Source organism: Camelus dromedarius, chromosome 15 (assembly GCF_036321535.1).
Source record: "Camelus dromedarius isolate mCamDro1 chromosome 15, mCamDro1.pat, whole genome shotgun sequence".
Taxonomy (NCBI): domain Eukaryota; kingdom Metazoa; phylum Chordata; class Mammalia; order Artiodactyla; family Camelidae; genus Camelus; species Camelus dromedarius.
Window position 1 is genome coordinate 33,324,433 of NC_087450.1, and position 22,729 is coordinate 33,347,161.

Here is a 22,729-nt window from a genome sequence, read left to right on the forward strand (position 1 = left end):
CAGGCCCCCAAAATATCTTGGCTGAGAACCACAAACACATCTTTATCAAAGGTCATGTTAAGTCTGGGGGGAAAGAAATTCCTCTCCGGCGGAGAAGTACAACGAGTGAAAATAGAAGGTGACCTTCAAGGCTACGAGTGGTGTGTGTACACGGGGGCTGATGGGTGAGAGTGGGCCCTCTGTCAGGCAAGGGAGGGGACACACTGCTCCTGCATCTGGCCCAACTCTGCTCTGGACTGGGGCTGGTCAGTACCCCCTGTGAGGTTGGCTTTTGGCTTTTTCATTTGATTCAGGTGGAAGAAGACTACTTGTTTGAAAAAACAGAAGTCAACTTTTGGGCTGAGACCCTGATCTTCGTGAAATACCTCTACAAGCACCTCTCCCACCTCCTCTCCAAGTCCAGCTGGTGTCCCCTCAGCCCCGAGAGGCTCCGTCATCTTCAGAGGACAGCGGCAGAGCAGTGCCACCTCCTTTCCCAGCTCTTCAGAGAGCTTCCACCAGCTGCTGAGTTTTTGAAGACGGCGGAGTTCACAAGGCTGTGCATCCAGGAGGAAAGGACTTCGGCCTGCCTGAGGCTGCTGGCCCTTCTGGAAGGAAAGCAAGGGGACTCTCCTGCAGCAGCGAATCAGTTAACTCTTCCAGAAACAGAAACAGCTTGTTGAAGAAAGATTTGTGGGGTTGGGGGCGGGGTGGATTACTCCCCTACTAAATCTGCAGAAAACATGTTGACCATAAATTCAAATATCTTCTCCCTTTCGTGCCTCCCCCACTCTGGGAGTCTAGTCTTCTGTCCTACAGAGGAATTTTTCTTCAGTGCAGTCATTCAGGGCAGCCTCATTTATTGCAGCTACTGTAGGAAGTGAGGCTACCACGTTGAGTATTTACTCTGTTCCCAGGTGCAGGCCACCTGCAGGCCTGAATTAGCCTTTTTCATCCCTCAGGACCTCCAGTGTCCAACCATAGCCAGCCTGCATTTTCTCTGAATTGACTACACAGAATTGGGTTTTAACACATGATTTCCCCCCTCCCCTTTTTTGGCTGGAAGTAGGAGCTGGATTAGTTGGCAAAGAGCCCACTGGGTCAGAATTCCAAATTTTATTCCATTTTAGCTAAGGCAGAAATATGTTTCAAATGTTGGATCCTGGGAGAATGATCAACTTCATACAAATAATTGTTTTTAAAGTCCTTCAGTGACCTACATGCCATCCTAATTATTAAGAGAGCCATTAAGAGCTCCTGCCTGCCCCCCCCCCCCCACCGAAAGTTTTTGTGCTGTTGTTAAGAAACCAGATTTTGCCACGCAGTGAAACCATAGGCTCTAAACTGTTAGAAGGAATCTGGGGAGAGGAGAGTCAGAATAAATGACTTGTTTGATGCCTACACTGTTTACTGTTGTTTTCTTGGTGGCAGTAACAAGCAGATTTTCATTTAAGATGCTAGAGAACATTTATCCATTTCATTGATTTAATCTAGAAACTTTAAAGGGTTCTCTGCTTTTCTACATCCAGCCCTCACCCTCTACCCCATGTAGCCAGCAGGTGTCGCTCTTGCTTACATTTTGCTGCTGGTCCTGTTTTTTCATTGGCTTACCATCTTTAATTTATAATTTCATTGTGAGTGTTACCCCAAGTCAGTCATCTTGAAATTCATAGCTTGGATAGTTCATAGCCTCATCCATGTTCATTTTCATCCTAGTTATCTGAAGAAGCCATTTCAGTAATAGTTTATAAATTTGGTCCAGCTTTTAGGGTCTGTGATAATTTTTAAATACTTCTCAGGTGAGCAATCAGAATTTTATTGATGCTTGAGGGTCTGCAGGAGTATTTTAGAGGAGAGAGAGTTCGCTATGATCATTTCCAACTGCAGAAAGGCTTATATTTCAAATAGAATTTGTTTTTCTTTGGAAGAAAACTACCCAATACTAAAAACAGAGACTACCGGTGGTCTAGAGAAAAGAGCTGTGTAGGAAGAGTCAGGGAAAGAAGTTAATTTAGTGTCCAACGTTTTGTCGGAAAGAGAACAGGAAATTCCCTGGGTGGTTTTGCACTATTCAGCTCAAACTGTGTTTTTTGTGATCCTGAATTAATTACCTGGTTAGGCATCTCTGTAGCCCACACTTGATGGAAAGTAGCCAACCTAACATTTCTTTTTGTTCTGAGAAGACCTGGCTGGTGAGAAGTCAGGGAATTGTTGGCATAACGTGGTGATAACCATGGTAGAATAATTATGAAACTGGCCCCAGCAAAGCCCAGCTCATTGGAAAAGGCCAGCATTCCTTTTTCTCTCTCCATTTAAAATGAAATAAAAGCAGTTACATAATAATAAAAATATTTTCTACCAGCAGGTACTCTGTACCAAAGCATGTACCATAGCATGTTTACATGTTAGCCTCCAAAGTCCTCCTACCAAGCCTGCAAAGTGGGTGTTCTCATAGCTGTTGACTGGGAATTACCCCAGATTTGGAGTTTGGCTGGCTGTAGCCAGCCTGGGAGGACAGAAGAGACAGATGTTTCCACTGGTTTTGTATCTGAAATCTTGTTACTGGACTCCAATAGCAGTGGCGAGGGAAATGGCTCTTTCACACTTTCCTAATGTATTCCCAGGAGAAACTTAGAACACCCCACTGTCAGGGCCACCCTCAAACTCTTGTGTTTGGGTTCATTTCAACAAAGAACAAAACAGAGGCAGGGTTCTTGGGTATTCTAGGCTACAAGGGTCAGCCCCAGTTGCCCAGCCTTGTCTAGGGGCCAGTGTAGGCTGGGTGGTAAGAATGAAGCAGTCACCTCTTGTGAGGTCACTGCCCTTGGCTCCCAGCTCCAGGGTCCAAGATTTGGTGCCCCTTCAGCTCTGCATTCATGGTTCTGTGGACCTCCACCCATCTAGCCATACCCCAGAGGCCTGGCTTTCTCCATTTTTATGCTTACTTGTTTTAATAAATAAGGTGGATTATAGTTGTTTGTCTTTTCGACACCTTAACAAATAACTCATCTGAGCCTTGACAAAGGTGAGAGATAAGTAAAGCAAGAATTATCTTAGTTTTTACAAGGAAACCCAGGTGCCAAAGTGATTGTGATTTGCCTAAAATGACATGGCTTATAAGGGACAGGGCATGAACTCCAGCCCTGTTTCTAATCCTAAAGTCCCTGCAGCCCTTCCCGACTCTAGCTCTCTGGGTGGGTGTGTGGAGAGTACAGCAGTGGATTCTGCAATGCAAGCTCAACTGTAAGGAGTCGGTTTCCTGAGTGACAGGCCTGGTTCATTCCCATTCCCAGGTTAACTGAGAGCGGGAATGAGCGCCGCCGAATGGAAGTGAGCACAAAGAAACACGGCCAGCAATAAGATCAACTGGGGAAGGGGGTGTAGATCATGGTTGCTGCTTTCGCCGTCAGGTACTAGACCTTCCAACTTAGGCCCGATTACAGACTAGGCTGTCAGGTGTGCAGAATCATGGGCCCGGCTCCAGCTTTTTGGCAGTATATGTGTAGACGCGGGGTGAGAAGTATCCTGGACCAGACTCCAGATCTGCCTGGGTGGGGCTGACAGCGGCTTTAGCCTCACTGGGCGCTAGCAGGGTGAGGTGTCTGCCCCATACCCGGAGGGCGCCCGCTGGCAAAGAACATTTCCCAAAACGGGCTTTGGGGTGTGGGACTGGCGAGAGAAGAAAACCGGGGCGAGCCCACCAGGCGCATCCTCGGTGCCCAGCCCTGCCTGGCTGCTGTTCGGCCTCAGCCGGAGCCCGCAGCCCACAACGAGGCGAGGCTTGCCGCCCGCAACAACCGGGGAAGGAAGGGGCTAGGAGGGCGCGCCAGGCTAAGGCTGCGGTGGACGGGGAGCCTTGGCTGGCAGCTGTACCACAACCCCCGGGAAGGCTGGGTAGGGCCGGACCGACCAGCAGACGGACAAGGCGGCGGGAAGCGGCCTCCATGCCTGCGCGGCTCTCCCAGCCTTTCCTCCAAACCACCCAGCCGGCTCCCCCGCCCGGGACGCCCCGCGCCACTCCGCGCCTCTGGCCCTGGCTCAAGGTCTTGTGATGTGATTAGCAAAGCCAGCGCCTTGTCCTCAGACACTCAGCCCTGCCCGGCAGGCCTCGGCGCTCAAGCCCTGTTTACTGCAGCCTGGGCGGGAAGAGGGGCGGAGAAACGGGCCCAGGCTCCTCCGGGCGAGACTGCCGGGGCAGTCGCCCTCGTGGCCGCTCCCGCCCCCACCCCCACCGCGTCTCCACGTGCAGTCGGGTTAGGGACACCACCCATCAGACTCAGGCCCAGAACCCCCGTACCCCACGGCCGGGGCACCTTTGCAAACCAGCCGGGCCGAGCGGACGGTTGCAATATTCTTGCATTTTGCAATTCCCGCGCCCAGTATAAAACCGAGAGTGGGAGATAAAAGCTCCACAATTTCGCCTAGCAGGATCGGGCGGGGAAAGACACGTCCAGGACTGCAGAACCCGGCCACGTTAAATGTGCTGGGGATTTCCAATAGAGCAGCCCCTGAGGTGGGGAGCGGTATCTTCCCGCCGCCACCCAGCAGCACCCATCTGGGCCGAGTCCTCCACGCCGCCCCGGACGCCCAGGCGGCCGGCCCCGCCCCGAGGCCTCTCCGCCCCCTCCCCCCGAGGAAAAAAAATTGGCGGCGGCCAATGGGAGGCTAGAAAGGCGCCTGACGTCCGCGAGTCGGCGGGCGGCGTTGCCTGGAGACCCCAGCGGGGTCAGCGTTCTGTCCCCTCCCCCGGCACGCCCGCCCAGCCACTGCCGCGCTTCGGGGCTTATATAGGGCGCGCGCTCGTTGGCCGCTGAGTTCCAGCAGTCCGCGAGCTGCCGTCGGCTCCGCGTGGGGGGGCGGGCCGGGCACCCCGGGGCGCGGAGGAGCGCTCTAGCTTCTCTCTTTTCCCCCCACTCCGCACTCCCGGGCACCCTCAAACCAGTCCACGCTGCTGTCCCCTCTCCCTCTTTTCTCGCCCCCTAGCGAACTTTCGGTCCCTCTCCCGCCCCTCGCCCGTTATTCGTCGTGGCTCGAGCCCGGCCGCGCCGCCCCAAGGGCTCCTCCGGACCTCCCAGCCTGCAGCTCTGACCATTACAGGATCCAGAAACATGTCGACCACACTTCTGTCCGCCTTCTACGATATCGACTTCTTGTGCAAGGTACGCGGGGAACCAGGGAGGGAGGAGAGTGGGCAAGCAGGAAGCCCAAGTTTTCAGATTTGGCCTTAGGTCCTAGACTTTGGCGGGGTCCTCTCCCCACCTTGACTTTTTGGGCAGGGAAAAACCCCAGAGTTAGCAGTGTGTGCTCGTGCCTTGTGGGCGGGGAGAAGGAGAAGGGAGCAGGAGGGAGTCGCTGTAGCTGTTTAGTTTCTCCGCAGCCGACCACAGCCACGCTGCCCGGGGCTTCCCGGACTGGGCTTGCGCCGCCCAGGCCGGCGGCCCTCGGCTGAAGATCACATGTCGCAACCCAGCGCGGCCCAGAGAGGCGTAGGGTGGGAGAGTCGGGCTCCTCCCAGCGAGAACTTGATTCTTGAGCGCGTGTTAAGGGTGGAGGTTGGGAACTGAGTGGAAATCTGAAAAAAGGAAGAAAGAATCGGAGAGCTGGAAGTTGTTACTCTGCAACTCGCCCGAACTCTTCCCTCCCTTTTCCATTTTTCATCCCTTCCCCGCTCCCCCCCTTTTGGCAGACGGAGAAATCACTGGCCAACCTCAATCTGAACAACATGCTGGACAAGAAGGCTGTGGGGACGCCCGTGGCCGCTGCCCCCAGCTCGGGCTTCACGCCGGGCTTCCTCCGACGGCACTCGGCCAGCAACCTGCACGCGCTCGCCCACCCCGCGCCTAGCCCCGGCAGCTGCTCGCCCAAGTTCCCGGGTGCGGCTAACGGCAGCAGCTGCGGCAGCGCGGCGACTGGCGGCCCGACCTCCTACGGCACCCTTAAGGAGCCGTCGGGGGGCGGTGGCACGTCCCTACTGAACAAGGAAAACAAATTCCGGGACCGCTCGTTCAGCGAGAACGGCGAGCGCAGCCAGCACCTCCTGCACCTGCAGCAGCAGAAGGGGGGCGGCGGCTCCCAGATCAACTCAACGCGCTACAAAACTGAGCTGTGCCGGCCCTTTGAGGAGAGCGGCACGTGCAAGTACGGCGAGAAATGCCAGTTCGCGCACGGCTTCCACGAGCTGCGCAGTCTGACGCGGCACCCGAAGTACAAGACCGAGCTGTGCCGCACCTTCCACACCATCGGCTTCTGTCCCTACGGGCCGCGCTGCCACTTCATCCACAACGCCGATGAGCGGCGGCCTGCACCGTCTGGGGGCGCCTCCGGGGACCTGCGTGCCTTCAGCGCCCGCGACGCGCTGCACCTGGGCTTCCCGCGGGAGCCGAGGCCCAAGCTGCATCACAGCCTTAGCTTCTCGGGCTTCCCTTCGGGCCACCACCAGCCTCCCGGGGGCCTGGAGTCGCCCCTGCTGCTCGACAGCCCCACGTCTCGCACGCCGCCGCCGCCCTCCTGCTCCTCGGCCTCCTCCTGTTCCTCGTCCGCTTCGTCCTGCTCGTCGGCCTCGGCGGCCTCCACGCCCTCGGGCGCCCCGACGTGCTGTGCCTCTGCGGCGGCAGCGGCTGCAGCCGCCTTACTCTACGGCACCGGGGGCGCCGAGGACCTGCTGGCGCCCGGCGCGCCCTGCGCCACCTGCTCGTCGGCCTCGTGCGCCAATAATGCCTTCGCCTTCGGCCCGGAGCTGAGCAGCCTCATCACGCCGCTTGCCATCCAGACCCACAACTTCGCTGCAGTGGCCGCCGCCGCCTACTATCGCAGCCAGCAGCAGCAACAGCAGCAGCAGCAGCAGCAGCAGCAGCAGGGCCTGGTGCCCCCTGCGCAGCCCCCGGCGCCGCCCAGTACGCCCCTCCCTGTCAGCGCCACCGCGCCGCCCTCGCCGCCTTTCAGCTTCCAGCTGCCGCGCCGCTTGTCCGAGTCGCCGGTGTTCGATGCACCTCCCAGTCCCCCGGACTCGCTGTCGGACCGCGACAGCTACTTGAGCGGCTCCCTGAGCTCGGGCAGCCTCAGCGGCTCCGAGTCCCCCAGCCTTGACCCCGGCCGCCGCCTGCCCATCTTCAGCCGCCTTTCCATCTCCGACGACTGAGGCAAGAGGGCGCCAGTGAGGAGGAGAAAAGGAAAGCCGTTCAGGGGGTGTTGGAGGGCTCCCCCGCCGTTCTCGCCCCTACTAGGGGCAAAGGGGCACGGGACTGTGAGGGGTGACAGGCCACGAGCAGACTGCAGGCCGTACCGAGCACTTGGACTCGAACTTGTGTGCTGGGAGGGGCCCCCACCCCTCCCCTTTCGGTTTCCTCTTGTTTTTTTTTTTATTATAATTTTTATTATTATTACGAAGTTTCATTCATGTTGAGCAAAAAAAAAGCAGCCAGCGAACTTTTTGCGTTGATGAACAAAATATTCACAACAGGGCAGTTGTGATGCGAATAGAACAAAAACCAAACACTTAAAACTTTTTAGTCTCCGATGAGTTTGAGACTTTAGGAAAAATCAACCCAGCACCAGCAGCTACCAACCACCATTCCATATCTTCACTTGAAAAGCATTAGTTACAGTCCAGATGTGGGGACTCTTATCGTGAGAGAAGTTCCTAATTGTTTGCCTCAGACCAGTGTAAACAAACCAGCCAGCCACCACATTGCTAAACCTATAAGCTTTTAGAACCCAGTATTGTGCCGAGAATATGCCTTAATAGTAGCCCTCAGCTCTATAGGTGTTTTGTTTTTTAGCAAAGTTATATATGGTTTAGGAAAAAAAACTTGCATTCCAAAGTTTCATACTGGTTACTGGTTTCATTGTCACCACATAGTGGATGTTTAATTTAGAACCATTTTGTCTGCTCTTTCTGGAAGCCTTGGGCAGAGATTAGTTTGTAATTGTTGGGGAATAACTGCTGAATTTTTAGCTGTTTTGAGTTGATTCGCACCACTGCACCACAACTCAATATGAAAAAACTATTTAACTTATTTATTATCTTGTGAAAAGTATACATTGAAAATTTTGTTCATACTGTATTTATCAAGTATGATGAAAAGCAATAGATATATATTCTTTTATTATGTTAAATTATGATTGCCATTATTAATCGGCAAAATGGAGTGTATGTTCTTTTCACAGTAATATATGCCTTTTGTAACTTCACTTCGTTATTTTATTGTAAATGAGTAAAAAAAATCTTAATTTAAGAGATTGTATGTAATATTTATTTCATTAATTTCTTTCCTTGTTTACGTAAATTTTGAAAGATTGCATGATTTCTTTACAGAAATCTATCTTGATGCTGTGGAAGTAGTTTGAGGAATATCTTACGAGTTTTAGAATGTATAATGGTTGTAGCCCATCCAACTTTAAAGAAAAAAAGTGACCACATACTTTGTGATCAGGCTTAAATGTGGCATACTTTTCTCATTCCAACTTTATAAATTAGCAAAAAAGTTTTTTGCTTGCTTATTCCACCAATTCTACTGTGACATAACTGCGTATAAAGACATGTAGCAATAATTGGGGGGGAGGGGGGTTAGTCTTACAGTGCCTTTGGAAGGGCCAGAACTTGCCTTAAATCTTCCTCAACCAAATAAGTATTTTCATCTATTAGTGCTTGAGAGAATTTGAATGTAGGATGGGTTCAACTGCACAAAAGGAAAAGATTTTTACCACTTTTTTTTATATAGATATAAAGTGAAGAGGCCACCTCTTAGTGCTAAAATGGTATGTAGTACATGAATATGCCTTGTTTAATTACAAAAAATTCCAAAACTTGTACTATTTTTTTTTCCTTGTAGAAAAGCAGGAATGCTTTCCTGGACAGCGGATGAATGAGCAGTAGTTGTAGTTTGTACGTAGGTACAGTTGGAGCACTATGTTATGTATGTACTCTGGACTACTTTGACAGAAGTAGGTATTTGAATGTAACAAGATAAGTCATCTTGAGTTGTAATATATTTTGGGGAATCAGTTCACTACAAATTGTGACTGTAAACATTGTACTGTAAATGTTTTGTAGTTTTCCCCCAATAAAATTTTTGGGAAAGATATTAATGTGGTAAGATAGCTTTCTTTTTTTAAAAAACAGGAATATCTAGCTTTCTAGCTTCCTACCACTTTGCAGGCGTTGGGGTCTTGAGGGGTTGGGTTGGGGGCTAGGATTTAGAGCTGGCAGAGCCAGGGTTCAGAAGAGCCTGCCCCCCCCCCCCCGTATGTTTTGTAGCATGTTCTTCTAGCTGAAAGAAAGTAATTTGGGCTGTCAAGGGCATTAGTTAGCTCTTTCCCTTGGTAATAAGATGCATCCCAGTTGGCTGACTGGCTGGTGGCAGGGCCTGGCTGGGAGGCCTGAAGGGGTGTGGCCCGTCTGAGTCACCAAGTGGATCACGTGTCTCCAGTGGCAGCTGAAGAACTGATTTTTTTTTCTCTCCCGCTGGGACGGCCCGGGAACAGAGCTGCCTGGGGGAGGAGGGCCTTGCCAGCCCGTGGCTGAACTAGGGGTGGGCGGGCCGGAGAACCAGGATTTTGCCTGGACTTTGGAAAGCCTAGGTTGTGTCCTGGTCCACAGAGGAGGGAAAGAAAAGGAAGATTAAATAGGTTAAATTTACATCTGGGTAGTGTTTGTTTACGCTGACAGCTTCCTCTGGGAGTGAGCACACACGTTATTTATGCAAAAGGATTAAGTGTCTGTGCTTGAGAAAGCAAATTCAACCCAGGTCTCTGGAAAAAGGAAGAAAAACACCAATCTGCTGATTCTCACACAGTCGAACAAAGCCTTAGTACGGGTCTTAACTACCAATCACTTGAAAACTTAAAAATCTGGTTCATAAATGAATTCCTGTTTTTCATTCGCCATTCCCTCCCCCACCACCACACACACAGACACGCATACCGAGCTCACTTTTTCCAAAGTAGGTAAGAGATTTAGCCAAAGTTTGTTTCCTTATCTACAACAGCTGGGCTCTCTCACCCAGGCTCGCATCCTCTCTCAGCCCTGTGGGAGCCAGGGTCTCCTGGGTCTCCCAGCTTAGCCGGGCTGGGTGGGGGCCGTTGGTGGAGCCCGCCAGGCCTCAGGCAGCTGTTTCACGTTAACGATGATTGCGCTGGTGCTAACTGGAGCGTTTTGGTGCTGGGCGCATGCTGCCAAAGGGGATGGGGAGCAGTTTCAAAGTTCTCGCAGATGCTGGGCCGCTGGCTGAGGGCCTCATCTGTGGGGGAGGGGAAACCTGAAGCCAAGGAGGATTTTGGCCGGCAAGGACCTTGCAGGCTCCCTGACCTCTTCACCATAAAAAATGTGCAATGGCGAGGAAAAGTCTAAAATGTGGTGTTATTTAGGCCAAACTGCATTTTGAAGGCCTTGTTTCCACGACATTCCCAAACTGATTTTTCTAAACAAGTGTTTTTGATCAGCTGGAATGTTAGACTTCTCTTTAGGGTAAGCCACATTCATTTTTGAAAATTGGTTTGTTTGAAAGCCTAACTGCTAGGATCTGATGTTTTGTGTTTTAGACCCAGTGGAGCGTGGCAAGCTGGGGGGAATCATTCAGAAATTTCCTCTTGCCGCAGATCAATGGAGGGTATGTAGGTCATTGTCTTTCTGCAGCGGCTGGAATTAACAGCCCACAAAATGCTCTACAATTGCTTGATCACCCTTAGGAAAGTTTTCTTGTAAATTAAGGAAACTAGAAGTAAAAATTTCATGTAAGGACAAGCCAGGATTCCTATCATGGGCTGGGGAGTGGAACTAAAACTGACTCCTGCATTATACTCAAGATAAAAATTCTTTGACAGTTGGTTGTGAAAATGAGCCCAGAATGTGACGGTGTTTAGAAAGTCTTAATGGTAGCATTTTCCACTGGCTCTTTGAAAACTAAGGCATTTTTTTTCAGCAGCCCAATTAGTGTGTGCCACCTTCTAAATTGTTTCCAAGTGGGGATGCATGCATGCACGTGTTTTCCACCCCTCACTCTGTCTGAATCTACTGCTGTGTGTAAAAGGAAACACACACACAATTACTGAAAAGGCCAAAGCTCAGCACTCGCCCTTGGGAGTAGATGGAGGATGGTGAGCCCTGCAGCGGCTCAGGAACCCCGATGAAAGGGCCAGGCCTGGAAGGCCCAAAGCAGGAAGGACAAACAGACATAGCTCTTGGCTGCAGGTCTGGCCCAGCACTGGGATGCTCAGTGGTAAAATCTGCCTCAGGGATCTCAGAAAACCCTCAGGCTAGATGGATTCAGGGAGGAGGACCACTAGAGAGCATTTGAACCTGGAAAGGAACCATGGCCAGACATTTGCTGTCCTCTAGTCATGCTTGTGGTGACAAGAGTGAGGGCAGAAGTGACTCTGGCCACATCTTGAAAGCGGAAGTTTGGTCTCGGCGCCTTCCCTGGCCTTGTGAGTTAGTGGGAGCCAATGCGGCCCCTGGAAGCCGAGCCTGGAGGCTGAGCCAGGCTGACCTTCCATCAGGGTCCCATTGTTGTCACCTCATTTAATTGTGTTTCTTTTCTCTTGTTCACTCTCTGGGGGATGTGCAGACCTGTGGCTATCCCCGACATTTCTAGTTTCTCCTTGTGCGGCTGGCAAGGCCAAGGAGGAAGGGAGGAAAGGAAGGAGGGCCGGGGAGGCAGCCACGACCTGGCGGCTGGACAGGCCTGGCCAAGAGGAGCCCTGCGGAAAGGGGGGCCCCTCGGGCAGCAGGAAACCACAGCAACTCCAGGCCCACCCCTGCCTAGGTGGGTTCTCCCAACGTCTCCTGACAGTTTATGCTAGACCTGGAAAGTTTATGAGTGTGTTTATGTGTCTAAGGGTGTGTCTGTGTGTGGAGGGAGGTCGGTTGGAGTGTGTCCACATGGAGGGTGTACATGTGTGTGGACCTGTGGCCTTGTCTGTCAGGGTGGGTGTGCACACGTGCATGGCATTACTCTGTGTCAGGGGTCTGTGTCTGTGTGCGGGGCTGCCTCTGTGGGGTGTGTGGATCTGTGTGGCTGTTGGTGTGGGGGTGATGGGTATGTATGTCTATAGGTGTGAGAGTTGGTGGGTGGGCATGGAAATCTGTGTGAGTGTGGGTGTGTATGTTGTTCAGTGTGTGTGTAGGTATGTTGGGAATCTATGTGTGAGTGTGGTTATGGGTTTGGGTGTGTCTGTTGCTGTGTGTGAGTGTGGGTATGGTTTTGAAGGTGTCTGTTGCTGTGTGTGTGTGTAGGTGTGTCAGTGTGTATCTGGATATGCGTGTGGGTTGGGTGTGTCTGTTGCTCTGTGTAGGTGTATAGGTATGTGTGTGTGGTGAGTGTGGGCTTGAAGCTGCCAAGTGTGTGTGCATTGGTGTGTGTGTCTGTGTTAGTACGGGGTGCCTTTGCCTGTCCCTGTCGCTGTGTGTCTGTGTGAGTGTGCCTGTTGCTCTGTATGTGTGTATCTGTGTATGGGTGTAGGTTTCAGTGTGTCTGTTGCTCTGTGTGTGTGTACCTGTGTGAGTGTGGGTTTGGGTGCGCCTGTTGCTGTGGTCAGGGGTGTCTGTGAGCTGCTGCCATGGGGGGGGGGTGTGGGTCTGCGGGATGAGGGCTCTAGGGGTGTTGCTACACGTGTGGGTCTCCGTGTGTATGGTGGGGTGTCTCGGTCGGGACAGAGTGTTAACAACACCTTCACAGGAAATGCAGTCCTTTTTAGCAGGCCTCTTTCAAGTTAAAAACTGTTTTCAAAACCCGGAAATGGTGGCCAGGCTGTCACCCGCTTCCTGCAGGGCAGTGGGCAGAACAGGGCTGAGTGGGAGGGTGGCAGACAGGCCTTCAGGCCTGCAGGGACCCCAGACCCACTTCATTGCTGGTCACACCTGCCAAGGACAGGCCTCCTGGGCCCCACTGCTGGGACATATTTAGAAACAATTAATTCTCTAGTTGGAGGGGGAGGGGCCCTTTTATTTTCATCTGTTGCAGAAATAGCTCTTGTCAGATAGGAGTTCTTGTGCCCTCTGGGGTGAGAGGCAGCTCTGAAATAGAAGGAAAGATATTAAGGATTTTAGACAGACAAGAAAACTCCTGAGCTCGCTGAAACTGAGTTTAAAATATTTCTCTAAAAATAAGCTTTGTTTTCCTTGTGGATTCCTCTGGCAGTCGGGCCTTCGTGTCAGGGTGTTTAGCTGGCCTGGGAAGCCAGGCGGAATTTTTAAAAAAGTGAGTGTTTCCCAGCTGTGGCCTTGGAAAGTTCTCTGTTTTCCATTTATTGAACTCCTAGTTTCCGGCTAATTAAAATTATTTTCAAATACAACTCTGTGGCCCAGCAATATTTGATGAAACACAGAATTCCCACTGACCCCTCCGCAGGAGGCTGGGCCAGGCTGTGGGGTGGCCTGTGACCCCCCTACTGGGCCAGGTGCTGGTTTTACAGGGAGGGGAGACCCAGGCCTTGGTCTTTCCAAATCCCACCGCCCACATGTAGTGACTGGAGTGAGAGGCTGCTTGCGGGAGCATCTCTGGGCCCTGTACCACTGGAGAAGGGGCTGCGGCGTCCTTGGCGACCTGCTGTTTGTTCTCCTGCATCCCCGAGTGGAGAAGGAGTGGACTTCAGGGGAGAGGAACGTGGCTGAGGCACGTGGGAGTTGATCTTGGACTACGTGTCTGTCGCTCCCTGGCCTGGCTACTGCTGAAGCTTCAGGTCCAGACAGGCCAATGTTGCAGGACCTACAGGATGTCCAGACTCCCGAGGTGACACATTGTGAAGATGGAAATCCTAGATGCCGCAGGGCAAGAGGCATATATAGCTGAGGCCCACGGCTGGTGTGAGTCACGTGTGCTGGCAGGCTCTCCTCCACTGCCCTGGGATTCTGTGCTGACGTCTGGGGGTGGGATGTGGGGACTCCTGCCGGGACCTTTCGTTCATCCCACAGGTAGTCCTTGATTGTCTGGTACACGCCGGCACTGTGGTAACAGAGGTGACCTGACAGATGTCACCCCTGCCTTCATGGAGTGTACATGTTTTCAAGTTTCATTCATGTTGCAGCATGAATCAGACTTCATTCCTTTGTATGACAGGATAATATTCCACGCTATGGACGTACTGTCTTTTGGTTTTCATTCACCAGTTGAACGTTTGAGTTGTTTCCACCTTTTGGCTGTTGTTGAACCACACTACTGTGAACACCGGTGTACAAGTTTTATGTGAACATATGTTTTCAGTTCTTTGGGTTATATACCTACGAGGGGCATTGCTGGATCATATGATAACTCTACGTTTAACTTTTTGAGGAGCTGCTGTACTGTTTTTCAATGTGATACATTGGTTTTTTAGAACGGTTTTACTAACGTCTGTTTCTGCTACATGATGATGTGTGCTCCACGATGGCCACATAAAAACACGTGCACACTTTTTCACAATAGCCAAAAAGTGGAAACAACCCACATGCGCATCAACAGATGAATAAATCAACAAAAGGTAGTACACACCCACACAATGGGATCGTATTTCATCACAGAGAGGAATGAAGTACTGACACACGCTACAACATGGATGAGCCTTGAAAACAGTAAAAGTGAAAGAGGCCAGACACAAAAGACCACATGTTGTATGATTCCACTTATATGAAATGTCCAAAATAGGCAAATCCATAGAGACGAAAAATAGATTAGTGGTTACCAGGGGCTGGAAAACGAACAGGGAATGACTGCTGATAGACACAGTGTTTCTCTGTGGGGGGTTGATGAAAATATTCTAGAATTAGCAGTGATGGTTGCACAACCTTGTGAATAAACTGAAATGTGTACATTTGTATACTTTAATGTGGGAAATTTTATTGTAGGTGAATAATCTCTTAATTTAAAAAAAATGTATATCCACAAGCTGAAATCCCTCCCACAAAAGGGAAGGACAGGGCACTAAGGGAACCTCTGTCAGGGGAACTGACCTCACTTAGGGTTCTGGAAGCCCTTAAAGAAGTAAGAAAGACAAAGGGTAAGAAATACTTAATAAGGCAAAGGAGCAGTTAAACAGATTTCTAAGTAACAGGAACAGCTGGTGCAAAGGCCCTGTGGTTAGAGGGAGCATGACTCCACAGAAGAAAGAAAAGCATAAGGCACCTGAGGGTGGAGAACAGAACAACATGGCACAGGATGGGGCTGGAGTGGTGGGCTCAGCCCTCGAGATGTCTCACCTACTCTCTGTCCCCCACCAATTCCTCTATTAGAGCATCATATTCTTAGTTCAATAATTTCTACACCGTTTTAAAAATTTTATACTTTGAACTTTTCTGTATTTTAATTAAACATTTTAAAATAACTTTTTCAATTAAAAGAAAATTGCCCTCAGAGCTCCCTGCTAAAAATGTAACTTCCCCTGAGAGGGGGACTCATTTGGATCCTTTGCCCCGGAACCCAGGAAGTTATCACCAGTGGAAAGAACTGGGACTGGAGTCAGGTGGGGAGAAGGTCCCAGGTGCTGCCAATGACCCACTGTGTGCCCTTGAGCACAGTTCACTGCCTCTTTGAGCCTCAATTTCTTCATTTGAAAAATGGGCGAATCCATTGTTGTCCATGTTTTTGTTGTAAAGATTAAGTGAGATAATATATGTGAAATGCCTAAGGTGGTAAGTGGTCAGCAAGCATTAGCTGGCTGTTATTATTACTATTGTTAGTATTATCGCCACCATCATGCTTCATCATCTTGGCTTCCCCTCCTCCCCCAGTTCATGCCCACAGGTCTCCTGGTCTCCATGCCTTTAAGACTCTAATAGCTCCTATTTATGGAACTCCTATCGTGTACTAAAGCTTAAGACAGTGCTCTTAGCTTACCCAAGACTGAAGTAATGTCACTAGCCCCATTTCAAAGATGAGGAAACTGAGCTCAGAGGAGTTGTCATAGGCCAGAGGCCAATAAGCTAGGAAAAGGCAGAAGCCGAATTCAAAGGAAGCTAAGTAATGGCTCCTTCAAATTGTCTGAGGCTGCCTCAGACTCCGGATTTACTCCTACACTGTCTGGAAACTGAGATTTCCAAGAAGCTTTCTAGGGTTTCTTTCCATGCTAGACCACGCCCTGCCTCACCTGTGCTTTTAAAACAGTGAATTCAAGTCAACCTTCAGCTCAAAATCCTCACTCAGAATAAAATCTTACCAAGGCCTACGAGGTCCTACATGATCTATCCCTCCCCATCCACCCACTAGCCCCTTTCCCTTCTGACCTTGACTCTCCCTCCCCTCCTCCTGCTCCAACCACTCAGGCCTCCTTGCTGGTTCATAATCACGTTAGACCTACACTCTGTCTCAGGATCTTTGCACTTGCTATTCCTTCTGTCATTCTCTTCCACATGGCCCCTTTCCTCCCATTTCCAGCTGTCACCTTTTCAGGGGGCCACCCAGACCACCCTCTCTAAAACCACAGCCCCATCTGGAATCTTTCATCCTGCTTTATTTTTTCCCTCCATTTGTCATCCTCTGACATATTTTTGATGCCTTTGTTTATGTATATATTGGCCTTCCTTCTGGAACTCTAAGCTTCATGAGGGCAGGCACTGTCCCCAGAGCAGGGGGAGCCACTGAAAGATTTTAAGCTGGGGAGTAAGACAGCCACATTCACATTTTTAAATGATTTCGGTTGTGTGGAGAGTAGACTGGAAATCATGATTCCTTATAAAAACAATTTTAATGCTGAAAAAGTTTTTAAAAAACCATGACCTAGTGTAGCCCTCTCATTCCACAGATAACTAAGGCTCAGAGGAGGTGGGAGGACCCCTCTGGAGACTTCTTAACTTCGGGGTTTCTACATGAACCCTGGGAAAAGAGACCACCCAGCACCAGGTGTGGGTTGTCCCAGTAAGGCTGCTGGTAAAGATGCTGCACATTGATTCTCAGGGAAGCGGACCTAAAGCCCTCTGGGCTGAGAGGCTCAGAACAGTGGGTCTGTGGGTGTTCTGTTTATCTGGCTTCTCAGGGAGGTCCTGGAGGGTCTGTGGGGGTGGACATGCCAGGAGCTTACAAGGCACAGCCCTGTGAGCCCACAGCTGCTGCTGGGGCTGAGGCATGAGAGGGCTCTGGGCAGGTGTCTCCACTGCTGTGTGAGGGGCCTGGTCTGCAGGGGTGACAGCCAAGGGATCTCGTAGACCTGAGTTCAAAGCTCACTTCACAGCCATTCCCTACCTGTGTAATCCTGAGCAACTCTCTGAGCCTCAGTTTCCTTGTCTCTGAAATGGGGATGATGACACAGTTCCTACTACACAAAACCCCCATGAAGGTCAAAATATGATGTCACAGGTAGTGTCTGGGAGAGGGCCTAGCTCAGGGGCCCATAGGTAAAACCGTGTGCAGGCTAGCAGGGTGGGTAGCAGCCTGAGCTGCCCAGTTCAGCTTTGTTCCTACCAGCTGGGAGACCGTGAGCCAGTGGCTTGATGTCCCCGTCTATAAAATGTCAGTCCTGTCTCCCAGGGCTATCATGATGCTTAAGGGAACCAGTCAACTCACTTAGCGAGAACAGAACCCCCCACATAGGAAGTGCCATGTGACAGTTTGTTACTGCTCTCTTGGGTTTTTTTCACACCTAATCAACAGACACCCAGTCTGAGGGGGTTCAGGAAGTCTCCTTCATCTGCCCCAACACGGGGCTGTAAGGTGAGAGTGACAACTGTTTTCCTTTAGAAATTCTAGGTAGATCTGCGCTGTCCAGTGTGGTAGACACCAGCCGCATGTAGCTGTGAACATTTAACTTAAAATTCTTCCTCGGTCACACTAGCCACATTGCAAGGGCTCAGTTGTGGCTAAGGGTTACTGCACTGAACATTTCCATCATCCTGGAAAGTTCTGTTGGGCAGCACTGCTATTCTGGAGGGTTCTATTAAAATGCAAACAACTGTAAGGAAGGCAGCTTCTACTATCGTCTAACCCTGGAAGGGTTGTCCTTTTCCAAAGCAAGTCCTGGGACACACCCAGGATGTCCTTGATGGCTCCCCCTCCCTCCACAAGCTAAGAGTAGTCCCAAATATTCCCCAACTGCCCCTCTGTCTGGCAGACTGTATGTGCCAGTAGGAGAGATGAAGGGACTGCCCCCCATGTGGTGGCACCTCACAGCCCCGTGCAGCAGCCTGGGACCCGCTTCTTCTCAGATGCCCCGGAGACGTGGACCCCCCCACACACACACACCCCACTGTCCCTGTCTCCACAGCTGTGACACCACATCCATCCAGTCACCCACGCCAGAACTGGGGTCCTCCCAGAGGCTTTCTCCAGCTTCCCTCTACCCTTTCCCTCAGGCTGCCTGAACTGAAGGACTGTGCTTTCTAGCCAGGCCTGGACAGCCGTGGGCTGCTCCTCCCCCCATGCCCCTGCCTGGGACCACCCCCGCCCCCCGCCAACCACCACCACGTCCCTCTGCTTTCTCTGCCTCAACTGAATCTCAACCTTAGCTCTCACCCCACCCCACTCCCAGCCTCCCAGGGTCCCCCAGGCCAGCCTTTGCAGGAGCACAGAGCTCACTGTCCTACACCAGCTGCTCACGGCTCTGTCTTCCTCTCCAGCCTGTAAGTTCCTTCAGAGTAAGAACGTCATGTTCCTTCTTGCACGCCCCGGCCTGGCTCCTAGAATGGCCTCAGTAAGTGTGCAACAAAACCAGCTCCCCTCACCAACCCGGCGTGAGAGTGGTACTGTCCTCTCCCACTTGACCGATGAAGAAAATTTGGCTCAGAGAATTGCAGACACTTGCCCAAGGTCTTCCAGCTCATGAATGGTGGGGCCATGGTGCCCCTCCCTACCTCCGCCCCCACCCTCTGTGAGGCTGGGATGTTCTGAATGGAGACAGATGCATTGCTCTTTGGTATACATGACCGCCTATTGAGTTTTTCCTCTTATTCCAAACTTGTGCATGCTTGTTCTGAGCATCCAAACAGCAGACAGTGCTTTTCAGTGTGTCCAAACAGAAACGTTCCTCCTGATCTCCCTCCTCAGCCCCACGCAGCAAAGCTGACCACACGGAACCTGCTTTGTGTGAGGAGTTCCAGAGATTTGACTGTGCACCTCTGTTCATCCTCACACACACTTTCAGTTCACAGGGTGGGGTCATGCCGTCCATCCTGGCCAGGGGCCCGCTTAACAGCAGCTTGGTACCCACAGAAGGGAGGCCCGATGGTGGCTGCCCGGGCTCTGCACCAGTTTACAAGCAATGTGGCATGGACATCCTGACTCACAGATCCCCGGGCAAATATTTCCCTCAGATGAATCTGTGAGGCAGCTTTGCTAGGTTCCGGGGAGGCTCCCATGTTTCGATGGAGGGTAATATGCATTTAAAACCTTGAAAGTGGCCATCATGGTCTCCTCCCAAAATGTGGCATAAATACCTCCCACCTCCCTGGGCCTCCGATGTCATTTCCACCCCTGTTCGTTTGCTGAGTGCCTGCCTGTGCTGTGTCTGGAGTCCATGTGACAGGGGCTGCCCCGTGGGGTCTGGTCTTTGTCTCCCTGTCTAGTTCTCAATTCCTCCTGTGCTAAGCCCCAGCTCCCCACACCTCCAGGCTCTTGGAGAGCAGCCTGCAGTTGTCCACCCCCTTCCCTCGAGCTGGGGCCAGAGACTGAGGCTGTCAGCTGGGACAGCCCCTCTAGGCTCAGGGCACCTGGGCTTGAGGACAAGGAGGTGGGAAGGTTCTTCCCCTGAAACCAGGGGGAAGCCCCCACCTGTGTGACTGTGGACGGGGGCAGCAGACATCCTCCGGAGACAACAGTGTTGCCCATTGAGGAAGTGAGACCCTGCAAGACCTCAGCAAGTGTGTGTGTGGGAGTGCATATGTGTGCAGAAGTGTGTGAATTGGAGCCCGTGCTGGTGTGCATGTGTGTTTTAGGGGCCGTTGTGTCAGGGGTTATGTAAGGGAGGCACTCCCTGGGGCCAGCAAACCGCAGTGGTGTAACCGCCGGCCAGCGGGGCCAGCAGTAGGAAAGGAGGGAAAATATAAACACAGCGCTGGGCCGGTCGCTCACCCGCCACAGGCAGGCCCTGGGCAGGCCAGCCCTTCCGGTCCTCCATTCCTGCCGCCTCAAGCTCTGTGAGCTGGCCTGCGAGGGGTGATAATGCAGCCAAGGAGACCAAGGCCAGGGGTCTCAAGAACTCTACAGGGAGCGGACATCCACAGCTCTTGATCCTGGGCCGAAGGACAGGACGGAGAGGAGAGCCCAGCAGGGTCTACCCGGGCTTCTCCTGGGTCTGCCATAGGCCATGCTTCCCCCCAGAATGAGGCAAGCCACCTGCCACACCATCAGAGCTGCTCTCTCTTTACAGCCTTCTTGGGGTCCCTGTGTCCCAGAGGCCTGGCATTAGAGCTCATCACCCTGCACTGAGCCAGTGTGGACTCACTGCTCACCTGCTCACATACTTGGGGTGGCCTCAGGGCCAGCTGTCTCTGTCTGTCTTATATTCACACATATGTGCACCTCCTCCCTGCTGCCCATACCTCATCCCCAGCCCGGATGCTCGCCTTCCAGTCAGCACTCAGCCTCTTAGCCCTTCCACACCGCACCTGAGGCCCTCTCTTCCTGGAAGCCTCCACTGACTGCTCTGGGAAAGAGTCCTCTCTCCCTGCTCTGAGTTCCTGAGGCGCCTCTGGACACGCAACCTGACATCTGGGCACACACATTCTCCAGTTGTTCACTTTAATAATAGTGGCCATCATTTATGCAGCATATTCTCCACCAAACCCGGTCCCTTAAGGTCGTTATTGCATGTCATCCTCACACTAGCCCTAGAAGGTGGTTTTCTTACCACAATTATGTGGCAAGGGAGCACACAATTGAGGTGTCACAGAGCATGGGTGGGCTGCTCAGTCCCAGGCTCTGACCCAGAGACCCTGCAGCCAAGGCTCACCCTGGGGGCTTCCAGTGGAGTGGGCTGGAGTTTCAGGGTCCCCTTGAACTTGAGGTCCTTCCCTGAGAGTCCTTTGGAGTTGTCACTGAGCTAGCTGTGTGTTCTCGTGAGTATACAGGAGGGAGAGAGAATTCTCACCAAGGTGGAAGCTCAAACTAGGGAGACAGGTGAGTAAAAACCAGAAAGCTAGAAAGCAAAGATGACTCAGGAGATGGCTGTGGTCCTGGCTGAAGTCAAAGACAGGGCAGGGCTGCAGGAAGGAAGGGAGCACCCGGGGAGAGGGAGAGTAGGTGGCCTATGGCTGGCTGGCTCCCCCTCCCCCTCTGGAGGAAGCATCGTGCCTGCTCACCCTGGCCTGTGAGGTCCAGCAGGCCAGGGAGCCCATCATCTTCTTCCCTCTGTTCCCCTGCCGCATGGGGCCCACGGCAGTCACCCACCCTCAGTGGGGAGGGGCTGGTCCATGAACTGGAATGGCTAGCAGCCCCCAGCAGTACAACTGTCTGCTGTACAAGGATTAAATGACATAAAATACACCACACCTGGCACACAATGGTGCTAAGTAACATCAGGGCCACCCTGTCTTCCTCACTCGGGCACCATCCCTGCAAGCCTTCGCGTGGTCACTCGTGGTGAAGTCAGGCATCCACAGAGGGCCCTGCTGGCGCTGGGCTCCAGGGAGGAGGAGGGGTGCGGAGGGGCGGGCGACCCCCCCCCCCCCCAGGTGAGCTGGGGGAGAGCTTGCACGCCTCGCCCAGCTTAGAAGGTCCCTTTGCCTCCCTTGGCCCCTGTTCACCTCCCGCTCCTCCACTCAGCCTCCTCCAGCCCCTGGACACTCCAGCACAGCTGTGCCTCCCGGCAGCCATCACTGTCCACCTGGTATCCCAGAGCACGGACTCTGGAGCCTGACTGGTTCCATCCCGTTTTTCCCACTTGTCAGCTGTGTGACCTTGGGCGAATTTCCTCAAGCTCTCTGTGCCTCTGATTCCTCATTTATGATTCCCCTGTTTCCTGGAGGTCCACGGGGGAGTTTTGTTTCATCAGATGGCCTACAAGTTCCAGAAAGGGTAGGGGAAGCCCATTTATTAGACCACACTGTCTTTTAAAAATCCCTACCTCCACTGTAAGAGAGGGTGACCCCCATATTACAGAGGCAGGAACTGAGGTTCAGAGAAAGTTCATGCCCTGCCCGAGGCCAGCAGGTGAACCTGCCTCCAGGAGCTCTGCCTGCATTGGGTTAATTGCAACTCCAATTTCTGGGCTCTGAGGTGGGCCAAAAAGATTCTGGCCTAAGGGTGACCAGGGAGGGCGGCAGGTGATTAGGAAAGAGGTGAGTGAGCATGTAAAATGCTCTAACAAGAGACTGAACATCACGAAGAGGCTTGTTCGCAGGACACCAGCCCCACTACAGCACATCTATGAAATGGTGGATTCCATGTGGCTCAAGAATGGGCTGGTCTGCACGTGCTGCTCAGAGGGATGGCTAAGCTGTGAGGTTACAAGAGCAAAGGGAGATCTGTGTGTTACGGTACAACTTCTTTTCCTGAACATTCTGTTTAACAGATACACATGCAGACACTATCTGCTAGTGGGCATATAATATGGGCCTAACATTTTTTTTCTGGCAGGCTACACAAGAAACTGTTACCTGGTTACCTTCAGACAGAGGTTGGGAAAGGTTGAAGGCAAGGCAGGGAAGAGTTTTATTTTAACCTTTCTCTTTTGTTTGGTTTTCCTGCTATGTACATACATTATTAGAGGCATCCCTCAGAGATGTTGCGAGTTTGGTTCCAGACAGCTGCAATGCAGCGAATATCGCAATAAAGTGAGTCACACAATTGTTGTTTTTTGGTTTCCCAGTGCATAGAAGAGTTATGTTTACACTATACTGTACTAAATGTCTTTA

At 51.9% G+C, this 22,729-nt stretch overlaps 2 protein-coding genes across 5 annotated transcripts in view; both read left to right on the plus strand.

Annotated features, from left to right (window-relative positions):
* Positions 1–1,380, plus strand: part of THADA (THADA armadillo repeat containing) — a 286,630-nt gene extending 285,250 nt beyond the window's left edge. For all 4 annotated transcript variants that reach the window (XM_010997148.3, XM_064494536.1, XM_064494535.1 and 1 more), the window contains one exon: positions 294–1,380. In XM_010997148.3, coding sequence (XP_010995450.2) covers positions 294–662 — 369 coding nt within the window. In that variant the 3' untranslated portion in view covers positions 663–1,380. The remainder of the gene's footprint in view (positions 1–293) is intronic.
* A 3,376-nt stretch (positions 1,381–4,756) lies between these two features.
* Positions 4,757–9,062, plus strand: ZFP36L2 (ZFP36 ring finger protein like 2). Its single transcript, XM_010997147.3, has 2 exons — positions 4,757–5,138; positions 5,666–9,062. The coding sequence occupies exons 1-2, from the start codon at positions 5,088–5,090 to the stop codon at positions 7,115–7,117; spliced, it is 1,503 nt and encodes a 500-aa protein (XP_010995449.2). The 5' UTR covers positions 4,757–5,087; the 3' UTR covers positions 7,118–9,062.
* The last annotated feature ends 13,667 nt before the right edge of the window (positions 9,063–22,729 follow it).

Excerpts from the sequence above, each read along its gene's own strand:
- ZFP36L2 (XM_010997147.3), top strand. The coding sequence starts at position 5,088 with ATGTCGACCACACTTCTGTCCGCCTTCTACGATATCGACTTCTTGTGC. Across the intron at positions 5,139-5,665 it reads ATATCGACTTCTTGTGCAAG|ACGGAGAAATCACTGGCCAA; the intron begins GTACGCGGGGAA and ends CCCTTTTGGCAG.